Source organism: Mycteria americana, chromosome 2 (assembly GCF_035582795.1).
Source record: "Mycteria americana isolate JAX WOST 10 ecotype Jacksonville Zoo and Gardens chromosome 2, USCA_MyAme_1.0, whole genome shotgun sequence".
Classification (NCBI taxonomy): Eukaryota; Metazoa; Chordata; class Aves; order Ciconiiformes; family Ciconiidae; genus Mycteria; species Mycteria americana.
The window spans coordinates 111,764,693-111,778,837 of record NC_134366.1 but is presented as its reverse complement, the minus strand read 5'-3'; the positions used below and the strand labels follow the sequence as shown (position 1 = coordinate 111,778,837).

At 35.4% G+C, this 14,145-nt stretch overlaps 1 protein-coding gene across 1 annotated transcript in view; it reads right to left on the bottom strand.

The window, feature by feature from the left end:
- Nucleotides 1-14,145, bottom strand: part of NETO1 (neuropilin and tolloid like 1) — a 68,214-nt gene that overhangs the window by 51,781 nt on the left and 2,288 nt on the right. The window contains exons 2-4 of the mRNA XM_075495672.1: nt 12,646-12,699; nt 10,897-11,034; nt 2,059-2,307 (exon numbers count right to left, since the gene is read on the bottom strand). Coding sequence (XP_075351787.1) covers nt 2,059-2,307; nt 10,897-11,034; nt 12,646-12,699 — 441 coding nt within the window. The remainder of the gene's footprint in view (nt 1-2,058; nt 2,308-10,896; nt 11,035-12,645; nt 12,700-14,145) is intronic.

Genomic DNA, 14,145 nt, shown 5'->3' with positions numbered 1-14,145 from the left:
TTGCTTTGGATCATTTTCTTGATGTTCTTTAAAGAGAGGTTAGCTGAAAATTTTCTTCTGATCTCTCCTTTGTTCATAATTTAATTTCATAAGTTGTCACTACCCAAGATGGATCTAGATGGTTTAGGTGATAATTTCTGGAGGCAGTTCCTCTCTATGCTACTCTCTTATACACTCTTGAAAGCCATCATTCTTTTTGATGAGTTGACAGTGACACCTCCCACTGCACACATTTGGACAACAGATATCAAAATGTCAAGCCTTATCCATGCCTACATAATAAAGGACTGGTCAAGTAATAATGCGGAATGAGAACTGCTTCCTGTTACTGGTGATCAAGAAGGCAGCAGTGCTGTTTCGCACTTGTCAGATTAATCATATTCTCATTTCGGCCAATATACCTAGAAACCCTCTATCGTTTGCAGAGATTCCTATTGAAATCTATGGAGGAAAAAAAAAAGAAAGAAAAAGAAAGAAAAAAGAAAAAAAAAAAGAAAAAAGACATAGCTATTCCATCTGAAGTCTGGAATAATTTATACTGTTATAGCAATTTACCAGCATTGATCTCTGTCTAGAAAGCCACCTTTACACCAGTAGAAAAGGAACAAGGATAAGACATGGTCCATGAAATTGTTTTTCACTTGAGAGTTTTTTAGACAAAATAAGCTGCAGCTTGTGCTCTGAACATCTTTTCAACCATAATACATAACCCTTTGAAACAAGAAGGACATGAAATCTAAAGCAAAGAACTTTTGGCAGAGGTGGGGAGGAAAATGGCAAAAGCCCACAGAGCCATGGTAAATGAGAGATACGAATTTAACTCACTTTTCAGCGACAAGCATGTGTGGATATAGTAAAATTTTGTCCATTGTCTTTGCATTTACAATAGATACATATATCTGACTATCAGGTTATTTGCTACAGAAATTCTATGTTCTGTTGCTGTTTGAATCTTCTAAATATGTTTACCCTCTGGAAGACAGTGTCTTTGACTTAAAAGAAAATTGAACTATGCTGGGTAATTTTATAACTATTTTTCTTGCATTAGGGAAAGAAAACCACATAGAGGAACATTCAAGTAGTCCTGCTATCTTCTATGATGCTACTGGAATAATTAAGCAAGCAGAATTGGGGGCCTGTTAATTTTAGCAGATATTCCGAAGAATATTGTTCCACCTAATACAACCATTTAGCTGAAACAATAGTGACATAATTGACAAAATTACATAATAATTACAGTGCTTTAGAGCGAGCTGTATTAAGGTATGACTCATCACTCAATACATACGAAGGTACAGAACTACGTCAAATCCAGCAGTGCAGTGCAGTATAGTGTAGCTGCAGCCAAAAATGAAATTTAAAAACAGCAATCTTTTGTTAATAAGTGGGGGGAGGGGGGGAGGAGGAGTATTAATGGAAAATATGACTATGAATTTTGTTTTATTTTAATGAATTAAATTTTAAGTGACAAGGAATAATTGTACAATTAAAATTAAGATTTACATCTTTTTTAGAAAAATATTTAATACATTTTACTATTTGAACCTCACACTTCCTCTGGCAATACTTGTAATGGTTTGCTTTATTGAAAAGGGAGAACTATTCCACTCCTCAGTTGGGGAAATGATTGGTGAAGTGGAAAAGCGATGATGGAATTTTCTGAGATAATTACATTTTTTTATTAGAATACTTTATCAATGATCATTTTGAAAGAAAAGCTGCAGAGTGTAACAATCAACGATAAAACACATAACTTCCCATGAAACATTTTGAATTATTTTCTATAATAGAATTTGATTGAAAACAATTCTTTTAAAAACTGCTGAGGCTGAATATATGCATCTTGGACAAAACTGCATTGAAAATTTATTCCTTGAATAAGCCTTACTTGTTATGCAAAAGATATATATACCTTCTATCATTTTCCTATCTGCTAATACTTTCCTTGATAATAAACACAGTCCCAGTTAAAGATATTATTCAATAGCACAATTATACATCATTAGCAAAGTTACTGCTAAGCTTTTTCTATCAAAAAGTGTGATGGTTTGTACTCACCAGGTGTAAAATTATACCGAGCAGAAAACCCAATAGATTCCAGCTCACCATCAGCAAAAAATTTAATCCATAGGAATCTGCCACTGGATTTTATCACAGGTGGATTTTGCTGTCCACAGAAACGTCCAATGATGGGGGAAAAGCCAAAAGGTCCATCTCGTACTTCAATATGGTCAAATTTACACTCCCAAGAAGGCTCTATGGAATATTTTTCATCAAAGTGTAGTTCAATGCATTGTCTAGGGGCAGCTAGAGATGAAAAGAAAATTATCTTATTATTTTCTAAACCAAGACCCCTCAAACCTAAAAAAAAATTAAAGAAAATCAAATATATCAATTTTGTATGCATCTTAACGTTTTGCTTAAAAACTTGTTTGAAAATTACTACATCTATATTTTTATAGATTTTACACCATCAGCTTACTTGTCTGTTATTTGCCTTTAAAAAAAGTGCTCATGACAGCAGTTCTTAGTAAAACTGAGAGAGATATCTATGATGTAAAGCAAAATACAGTTTAGGAAAAATTCGTTCAAACACAAATTCTTTCTAAGTAAATTATGCATCTGAAAAAACAGTATTTTCTTATATTGGGGGGGGGGAATATTGGGGAAATTTTCTTATATTTGGGAAAAAAATCAGAATTTTTTTACCTAATGCTCACAAAGGTGAAGAAAAAACTGATCAGAACTGTGGTATAGTAAGAAGGACAAATTCTGTATTGCGGTCAATGACAAGCTTGAGTGTAATTGTTTATACTCAGAATTACTTATCTCATTTGAAACATAAGAACAAGTGTAGTGAATTCTCACTTAAGAAACTAGATAACAATGAAGCAAAATTAACATCTAACTAAAGAGCAAATAATATTCGACTGAAAACCTTGAAAAAACTTTATAGTGGTCACTTAATTAGACATAAAACCTATCTTTATTCATAGATACTAAGGTTAGTGACAGAATGATCTCTAAAACAAATATTCCCGGGCATCTCCTGTACAAAGCAAAATAGTTACTGGTTGAACTATAGTATTTTCTTAAAAGGAGTAAAAAATATCATGGTTTTGTCTACAAATTTTAACAGATGCAGCATCCTTGGGGTGCACTGTTCCTACGCTTAATCCTGTCCATAGCAAAAAAATGTATGCCTTCAGTGTCTAGATCATGGTGTGATACAGGTTTTGCTGACAAAGCCTTCTGCTAAGACAAGGGTTTGTTGTATCACTGGCTGCTGGATCCTCTCATGGGATCATGTCCTACACTTTACATATATTAGAAGAGGTTGAAATTGCTATGAGCTGTGCCTGAGTTACCATTCTTTTCATATGAAAACATGCAAGATCAAACTCCAAGCCAAGTGCATAAATTTAACATGGAAACTGCTGCCCCTCCAGCAGTCAGTATCCTTCTGTTTCTTTCCTCAGGAATAATAGGAAAACTTCTCAGTGTGACCAGAACGCTAGATCTTCTATGTATTTTGAAATGTTTTAAATTGAAGCTTTTGGGATGAGCTCATTACTCCCATAAGAAGGGAGACTATTGAAAATGAACTAAATAAGAAGACAGTAGGTAAATCTTATAATCTTTACATAAGAGCACACAGTCAGATCCCAATTACAGCTATTTCATGTAAATAAATACAACCTCATTTTATAAGAAGCATTGAAGAAGTAAGTTAATAAAACATGTTATTTGAGAAGAAATATTATTTTAATAGCTTTACTTTCAGTGTTAATATAATTAGGTGATTGATATTTACTGAAATATTTAATTTAACATAAGAAAGAAACCTTATCTACTGTTCTCAATTTGAAGAAATTCACATTTAGTGAAGTACTTACTATTGGCTTGTTGTTATTTGTACCAATTTACAGGAAATTTGTGATTTTTATGCCCATACAAATTCAATAGCAAAATCAAAACCTAAAACTTTACATATAATTGCACTAAATTCACAGTCCATGGAAATTAAACTACTTTGAAAAAAACTTACAAAATTAAAATCAGATAATAAAGCTTGTAAAGAAGATCTTATTAATGTTACCCTTAGTGGGGTGTGAAGACCAGATCTTTTAGATTATAGTAAAAGACTGAATAACTGGAAGACATCACTGATTAATTTTATTCAGCTGTTTCTACCCTTGACTTCATATATTTATAACAAATATTGATTTAAACTTAACTAAGCACTACTAGGGCAGAAGAGAGCAATCTGCACCTTTCAATCTGGGATCATATTTTGTATGTTCCTATTCCATTTAAGGAGATTTGTTGAGAACTACTCATCATTCACCTAGGGACTGTAGGGTCAGGTATCAGAAACTCCACCCTGACAACGCTTTAGGTAATCTTAAGAATGCTCATTAAGGCTTGAAAATCTTATATCCTCACTATTCAAATATTATGCTATTAAGCTACCTAAAGCTTTATTGTAATGTTTTAATGTTGCAAACTAGATATGAAGATGAATTGTGCTAGTATTGTTAGTGTCAAACAGCATCATACCACAATGTATGGCTGCTCTGCTTTCCACAGCAACAAAGATATACCTGTTTCAAAAATGGCTTACAACATTAACGTAACACATTTGTCCTTTATAAACTTCCTGTGTTAAGCCTTCACGACTATTTCATACCAAGAGGAGGCTTACAAGTGCTGGCCCATAGTTAAACCCTTAACAGGTCGTCTCTGAATCCAAGACTCATGTAACATACGATAAAAATGGGCATGAGGCCCCCTCTGAGTTACAGCTCAGTCATTTGGTATGATTTTGGGTGTTGAAAAGGAGTCCTAAAGCCAATTATAGCCTCAATATAATAGAAAAGGAGTCTTTGTGGGTAAAAGAGAATCAGGTCTACAGAGTTACGCATGAGATCTATTGACTCGGTGAAAGCATGGCCTGAGAAAAACTGCACAATTTCCACAACCTCCATGTAGCTCTCTCAATCTCACATTGCAAACTAGTTTTACGATCAGAATATTGCTATAGTTTACTCTTCTCTGCTTTTATTTATTTTTCAACAAAGTCAAACAAGGCTTTTCCTAGTGAAGCTCAGTTCTTGCTAGAGGATCAGAGAGAATCACATCAGCTCAAGGAGCGCTCAAGAAAGAGTTTCTACTTTCCCCCAAAGCTCCCATGTGTAGAGGCTGCCCCACTTTAAGAATGGAGCATTGACTATTAATTAGCACTATTTCTCCACTGCTAAATAAAACAAGGCTGGGGAATGAGTTTGGGGGCTGGACCACTGACCGTTCACACTCCTCAAATGTTAAAATCACCTCCTGGCATCATTTTGGCCATGCCAGTCATAACTGTCGGAACTCGTTCTTAGGCATGATGTGGTGGTTCGCATCAGTCAAGGGCAATTCACAGCAAGCAGATTGTATCTGTACTGTTGACTTGGAAGGTGAAAGGAGTTAATCTGTACATGTGTGATTGTGTCTATCAGCCTTAAGGCCAGTGAACATTTCCTGACCTGTTTTAGGTATTAGTATAGGTACTGCCTGTGTCCCAGCCTGCTCGGCAAGCTAGTCCAAACAGGACAAGGTCCTTTCTCCTAACTCTCCCGAGGAATGCAACACTTTGTGTTTCTGTAACTGTGAGACTGTGGTGATCACAAAAGATTGGGCAAAGGGAGGAAGGGGAGTTATACACTCATCCATGCAGCTTTTCATCATGTGCTTTTAAATGCACCTCTGTGCTTCATCTTGTATGATATTTAGAGTTAAAGGTTAAATGTTCTGTTTGCAATAATCTACCTAAGAAACAAAATTATTCAAATCTTCCTGGAAATGACCATAAGGGATGAAAACACACAATTCAACCTCCCAAATTTAACTTCCTTTTAAAGAAAAAGGTATCGTTCTGGACTTATACTCCGGCTTTAGCAAAGGGTTTCTTTGCCAAATGCAAGCTAAAACAAGCAGATATTGTATAAATACACATCTCGTGCCACAGCTTTTGCAACAAAGTTTGTGCGAATGTGGTCACAGTAAAACTTACAGAAATACAGTGAGAACAAGTCCAGAATAATGACTAATAATAATGTATGTATAGCTACAGAAAAACAAAACAAAACAAACAAAAAGCCCAGAATATGCAATTCTTCCAGACTGGATTGGAATCTGGCCATCTAATCAGAAAAGGAGGGATGAAGTGGTCATTTCTGCTATCCTTATTCACAGGTCAAGCCCATTCACATCTTCAGAACTTTTTCTGTGGCTACAATGTTAGGAAAAGTTCTTGTCAAGTCCAAATGAAATATATTGAAGCTGTCTCATAAAATTATTTTACTTCAAATCTTAAAGATCTTCCATATTCAGCTTCCAATTATCTTTCTTCAAAAATGTTTAATACCATGGAAAGACTACTTAATGCTTGCATGTCTTGTCATATTTTTCATCTAATTATCTTACACAAGTGCTGTCTTGAGATTTTACATTCAATGAAAAAAAAGCAGTGGGTTCCAACTTGTGGTAGAAGAACAGTTGCAGCAAAAACACACAATTAAGGTTTTAATTCTGATCAGCCTCTAAGTCTGTGTAACTGACAGCTGAAGTTAGGCAAAAACTCTGTTTCAATTTACCATACTGCATGGAAATAAGACATTGAACTCAACACCTACCCCTATCTATTTGAGCTGCTGCAGTACTAATAGTTTTCAATAATCCTTGGTCTTTCTGGTTGTCCAGCTATTATTGATAAGAAAGCCACCTATATCCTCCTTTTAAAAGAGGATCGTTTCCTTGTTTTGATGAAAACTTTTTGAACACAAAAATCACTTTGAAATACAAAAGGACTTTGAGCAGAGGTTTTTCGTACAGTGATACGTGACCGTTTCCTAACCCCTGTGAAATATCTAGGATTAAAGAGTTTAATGGTCTTTAGTGAAAACGTGGAAGACCAAGAGAGTTAACTCTAAATGTTCAAAAACATATAAAGTAGAAGATTTATTTCTTATCTCCATAAAGCGATTCTAGTCCATACCTATATTTATAAATAAGCATTTAATTAGTAAAAACTGAAGAATGGATAACATCTTACAAGTATTTCACTCACAGGATTTCCAATCCAATTCTTAAGATATATTGTGTAAAGTATGACTATCCCACTCCTCAAATATTTTTAACACAAACAAAAGCCTTTGCTCCTACAAAATCTCCTGTACAAATTTCCCTTTGGAGCATACATGCCAAATTTTCTGCAGTCTGGCAAAGGCTAATGCTGCCACTCCTGCGGTTGTTCTGGGCAGCTGTGAATTTTGCCAAGTTAGAGTCATGAATATGCAAAACAAGGGTGAAATTGGGCCCAACAGGGAATTTGATGTGTACAGTCAGCTATTGCCTACATTTTCTATATGCCCAATAAGACTGAAAGAAAATTCTCTATGCATTTTGAAAGGAAGATGGGATTCACCAGGAGCTCCTCTATAGCATAATAATTTTTGTACTGAGTCCATGACTTCTGGATGACCTAAAGGATTTCTTTTAGAAAGGCATCCAATCTGGACTTTAGTATTCCTAGTTGTTCCAATAGTTAATTATCATTACTACTAAAATAGAAGAAAAGGAAAAAAAAAAGGAAAAGAAAAAGAAACTTCTAGCTGTTTGATCTGCTTACGTCTTTGACTGCTGGGATAGAAGCCTCTGCAGTCAGAAATCCTCTTCTCTTTTAGAAACTCACAGTCTATGATCATGGCAATTTTTGCCAGCTCCTTTACTTCACCAAAGTAATTTTGAAATTATAAAAGGCTTGCATACATTTAAGATGAGGGGGATGTGGGGGAAATGTGGGGAAAAAATTGTCATGAGATGAAATTCAATTTTATTACAACACACTACATGCTGGAGTCCTCATTCAAGTCCACTAAATTCAGTAGGAATTGTGTTTGAGGGAAGCCATCAGAATTTGCCCTAGATTGTGTTTGATAGCAAAAAATGAAGGAACGAAAGCAAGCAGGCAGGAAGGAACCTGGTGATTCATGTATGTATTTAAACTCACATCATACAGCTGTTGGTATGGTATATACAGTCCTGGTATGCTGAACTCTCCAAGACGTACAAAGGGGAGATAGCAATGTGGGAATGCTATTATGAATCATACCGACAGTCCCCCTAGTTTTGTGCTTGGTATTCAACAGCAGACAGAAGCTATTTGAAGCGTGTTGGAATCTCAATAATAAATATAGGAATAAGATGCATATGGAGATGTTTCTGTCTTACTCTAAAATTGAATGGATGTTTATGTCCTGGATTAGGAGGATTATCCACTCCATAGATTGTTATCTGACCTCAAGGATATTTCTATTAGTAAAATGATTAATCCTTTTTTTTGCATTCCTTTAACTTCAATATCTCATGCCAATGAGTTCCACAGAATATAAAAGATATGGGGAAAAGTTTTCACTTGCTAGCCTTCTTTAACATTTTCTGCCATTTTTATATGTTGTAAAAAGAATAAATAAGGACAAATAATTGACTATAATTACAAAATAATTTTTGTTGTTCTTCAGTGTTTGTCCTTTTGTCTTTTTTGAAAACTGCCACTTTTTAAAATATCATTGCTCAGGCATCTTACTACATCTTTGTTTATTTTTGTGACATTTTTCAGACATGACTGTTCCTGATCTTTTTAGAAGATAGAAATAGACACGGGGAGATCAGAGCTGAAAATGTTGTGCAATATTCATGGTTCTCATCAAATTGTATACTGATAGAACTGCTATCATCATGGGTTTTAAAATACCCAGTTGCAATCCAAACTGTTGGTTATGGCTGGACAGGAAGCAGAAAATATCAGTGTTGTACGAAATTATGTGCAACTGGTTTTTGCCAGATTGACTTTTCCCATAAAATGTAACAAGATGTCTGTTGAGTCCTGATTATTCTTTTTACTATACATTGCTCCAAACTTGTCAACATGGAATTTCATCTTCATCATTGAAGTTGGTTGATTAAACCTTTCGTTCCTAAATTGTTTTTAGACATTTCCAATTTGGCTATTCTAAATCACGTTATTGTAACAGCATATTTTGCCACATTTCAGCTTATTAACTATATTTTTATAAGTACTTAATTACTATAATAAAGACAAAGGTCTTTACAATAAAGGGCTTTCAGGCACCTTCTTACTAAGAGGAGGAACACGTTATGGCCTGAGATACTGAACTGGGGTTTACAAAAATGATCATATTTTACTTTTTTTCCACACCCTTTGTCTTTAATGATAAAACACGTCTCTGTGTTTCAGCTCCTTGGAGATAAAATAAGCTTACTTCTTCCCAGCCTCACAAGAATGTTAGAAAGATAATCTGATCTATATATACAAAAAGACCTGGATCTAGCAACATAAGTGTAACAAAAAATATAATGCTAAGTAGTACATATTGAACCTATACATTTATCTTTTTTTTATTTTATTTTTATTTTAAATCAATTACTAAACTGTGAAAGAACTTAAGTGTTTACCATACATCTGCTTAAATTTTGGGCTCAAGTGGGAAGACTGGACAAGCATAAATTTTCTTTAAAGGGTTTGTTTGACTCCATGATTTATAATCACCTCTTTACTTCTGACTTCAGTCAGGTTACCTAGCGCTAAAGTGGAATTCAGAGATCTCAGTGATTTTGCTGTGATTTTTTTTTCTAAACAATACACACAACATTCACTATCCATCATTTCCCTGGAAGGTTTTAATGAAATATATTTCTTTTAGTAACTCAGCACTAGATTTGGAAAGACAGACTGGTTTCTAAAAGGGCTTAGTGAGGGGTTCTAAAGTAGCTAATTCAATTTGAATCAGCTACATACCTTTGGAAATCTCTCTTGCTACTACCTGCATCTTTAGAAAAATAAATATTTCTGTAATTCCTGGCTCCATCATTTGTAGTTAATAATTCTGTCCAACCAAGCATGGATAGAACAAGCGTCAGTGTTGTATTCTGCATGTATTCACAACTCATGGAGTGAATCTTCTTGATTCCAATGACTTACCATTGTGTACCTGATTCATCTTTTCTGCTACTAAGCTCTGACAGTATCTAATCTCTATTACTTTCCACAGATTCATTTGTACAACAATCCCTTCAATATCCATTGTGCTAAGACTGATGAAAAGAAACCACGTAACTTGCTTGTAATACACCTCTAGCCTTTCTTACATCACCTCCATGCCTGCAACTGTCTACTCTTTAAAAACTGTGTCTTACAGCTGTTTGGTGTTAATGTTTATTCTTTCCTGGTTTTGTTTTGGTTTTGGGTTTTTTTCATTTATTTTCATTTCTCATGAACAATTGGATGGAAAATAATTTTTACACTCACTATATGGATATTTTCTGCATGACTTACTTTCTTTACCATACTTTGCCTAGCTATGCTTGTCATCCCTGATTCAGTTGTGATAAGTTTAAAATACCTATATCAAAGTCAAAAGTATTTTCATTTCCTGTGTTCACTTTTTAAACTCATTTTAAAATATTCTTTCTTCTGTCATGTTACAGCATTTTAGGTTCTAGTTGTTCTCTGAATATCATGAAATAAATTATACTGTGTTTATTACTAATTGACGCATGCTTACTTACCACCTGAACTAATTTATGAGTGATGTCAGGAAATAAATCAAGTATTTTCCAATATTTCTTGGTATGGTCTACAAAGTTTTAAAATTTTTTACAAAAAAAAAAGAAAAAGAAAAAGTGCAGAGGTAGAGTTTCTCTAAATCTTGTGTCTTGAAAAGATTTATCATGAGCATATAGGCTTTACCTATTTTTCACATATAATAAAATAAACCACTTTTTTTAATACAGTTGATGACAGAATATAAAGATTCTTTGGCTGGTCACCTTCTATAATGTAGACGCACTCTCTGTCAGGAGGATACTTGTTGGGATAATTGGGAGAAGTGAAGATGCCTCCTTCTGCATATTTTGTCCAAGTTCCACACTGCACTGGTTTCTGTCCTTCGGAAGTAGTTTGCTTTTCTGTGAAATGATCACATTAAGCATTATATAATTAGCTCACAAATTATTATGTTCCTATGATGCTCAGAACTCTCTTGCAGAATAAACCAGTCCATTCTGTCAGTGGCCTCAGCTTTTTTCTCTTGAGACTAAGAGTATGATCATTGACCTGAGGGAAAACAAGGCTGTTCTTTAGAGGTACCAACATATAATCCTTACTCAAAACATTTTTTCGAAACAGAGAAGAGGCATCAATGTCTAGGGGAAGACATTTATATTGCTTTTTAAATAATAGCCTTGTAGGGATAGCATGTGCTCAATAAATGGGAGACATGAACTTCCCACTCATATATCTCAAAAGGTTCAAGCTTGTGCTCTATCAACAAGCTACGTGCAGTAATACAAGAATACATCAGAGTCACAAAATCAAGAAAAAAACCCCAGAGAATTATGATAGAATATACAAATTGTTTTAAATTTGCAGCAGCTTGACTCTATTCACCGGACAGAGATAGATGGGGAAATTCCTGGTTTCTGGTTCATAGATTATTTTTATCTTTCTGTTTGCTGTAAAATTAGTAAATAGCTCTGAGGCCAGGAATTACAGCCCAGAACTTTCCTCCTCTCAGGTGAATCATCAGAGAGCAGAGTCAGACCTTCTTGTTTGCTTTCTTCCTAGCCCTGAAACACTTGCACTCCTTTCTGCACATTGGCAGAAAGCCTGGAGACAAAGGTTTGAGCCTGTTCAGGCTGAAGAGGATGAAAGATCACTTCCTGGGCATTATGCTTTAACCAGTAGGCTAAAATAAGGTGGATTCTTCAGAGGGAAAAATACCTAGGCTGATATTAAAAGGAAGGATAGTAGGTTCTAGACCTCACACAGGTGTCTGAAGAGGATGCCAGTGTTTTGCTCCAAATAAGGTATCTATATCCAAGGAGTATCCCATCTAACTTAAGCCTCTCACGTGTAGAGCCGAGTTGTTTGAGGCTCCCTCTTACAATCAATGGAGGGAGACAGGCATCTTCCAAGGATTATTTTAATCACCTGAGATCTGCCTTATGCTCTGCAAGTGTTTTTCTTCCTGGTCTGTATCCAAGCTGAGTACGTCACGGATCCTAATTTCCTGAAATGAATTCAGGCCTGCAGGGACTGAGCATTCAGACGCAAGTTCAGACACACACTGTGCTTAGCAACTCTCCCTGCTTGGCTCTCACCACACTTAGCATCCAGGGCTTTTAAGAACCTCTTTCTATCCCCGCCCTGCACAAATGCACCCATGATACCCAATTTCAGATTTTGAATTCTACTTGAACAAGCAAAAAGATCTTAAGTGTAGATAGCTCAGTGCCCAAACTGGACTTCCCAATTTGAAAGTGGAGGCACTTTACAGTCTTTAGTTAGAGTCAGGCTGAGACTTTAGTTAGTTCTTGCTGTGGGTCAGGTCACTAACTTGTTAAAAAAAGTACCACTGGATTTTTGTGTTTGTACAGGCACACTAATACTCAAAACAAATGAACAAAGGACAGACACTGGAAGTAGGTGAACTTCTAAAAATTTCAAGAACTAACAACTCAAATCCATACTTTGGACTCTAATATAATGTCTGAAAAAAATGTGTGAAGTTTACATACCTGTTCCTTTTTTGGTTGCCCCAGACAAATGTAGGATGATTAGACTTGCTACAACTGAAAGAGAAATATGCATTAGATATCACAGTGTGATAGTGCCTGCAATCAAATCAATTGTAAACATCTATCTTAGAAGAATACAAATTAAATAGAATTACTGTAAAAAAATTTCATGTTTACTTGCATCTTTAAATCACACATTTTGTATAAACAAGTTTCTTTGTGATCTGTCCTTGTAAGTATTTATCTTTGTAAATGTATCCAAATAAAGAGGAGATCTTTTGGGTTTAAAACAAAATCCCCAGGCACTGATGTTTCCCTCCTATTTTTTTTTCTTTTTTTAATATTAGAGAAAAATATTTTACCAATATTTATTTATATAATCATAGCTTGGGCCAGTAATAGAAAAGTGGCTGCTTTTAACAGAGGGAGAGAAAGGCCTGCTAAGTTTCAGTGCCACTGGAATCACTAATGTCTCTCACTATGGCATAATAATATTTGAAAATGAGTACTGAGAGTATGAAAGAAGTGAGGGGTTGGGTTCTTCACATCCATCAAAGCATTTGCAAATCCCCAGTGAAGTAAATTATTGTGTGTGCTTAACAATCCCATTAATCTAGTTTGTTTGACTTGTCAAGAGGGTGTTGCTTTGTGCTGCAGTGTATCTGCAGCCCATTTTACAAATAGAAATCTCCTATCTCCAACCATGATAGGACAGCTATGCCTCTTGGGAATAAACGTGAGCTTTCTGAGATGGGCTTCAACCTGGAGATAATTTCTGAGCTTCTGGGAGTTTCCGAACTTTTTAACTAGAAAAGGCTGAGAGGCAAACACTTATGCCAGTCATAATGAGACTGCTTTGGAAGATCAAAGTGACTAGCTAGCTACCTGATGAAGAAATCATCCACTGATGATAGCATTTTCTTGTCATCACCCATATCTTTGGCTATTCGAGAAAGTGGGATAGCAAGAGCATAAGAGATCCATCAGTTCTTGGAGTGCTCACAGTTTTGACCCCAGTTAGTTTTGGGTTAAGCCCGGACATAGTGCCCAGATGGCACTGAAGTTAAAGTGGAGATGAAGTTGCATGTTTATTCTGAGTATTTTGGATCAATCAGCTGCCATTTGTATTACTGACTACGATGAGTAATTGATGGACCTGTGGTCTTTAACAAATGTAATTGAATGGCATACTTTCTTCTTATCCCCAAGGGACAGCAAAAGTCATCATGGGCTAGTAACTAGCTACCTAAATGATTCTTTCAAAGATGGTGCTTTCATGATTTTCAGCTTTTACGCTGCAAATTGTGTGCAATTTTTACCCCAAAAGAAGCCAGTCTCTATATTTCCAGTATTCTGATGGCATTGAGATCTCTATTTCTATGCCTTTGACCCTTCCTGTGTGACAGAGGGTTTGAGGCATGGATGATGGCTACTTTATTAAGTAGGGAAAGGCTGAAGTTCTGGGAAAATGAAGGCTTGGAAGCATATTCACTCTTTCTT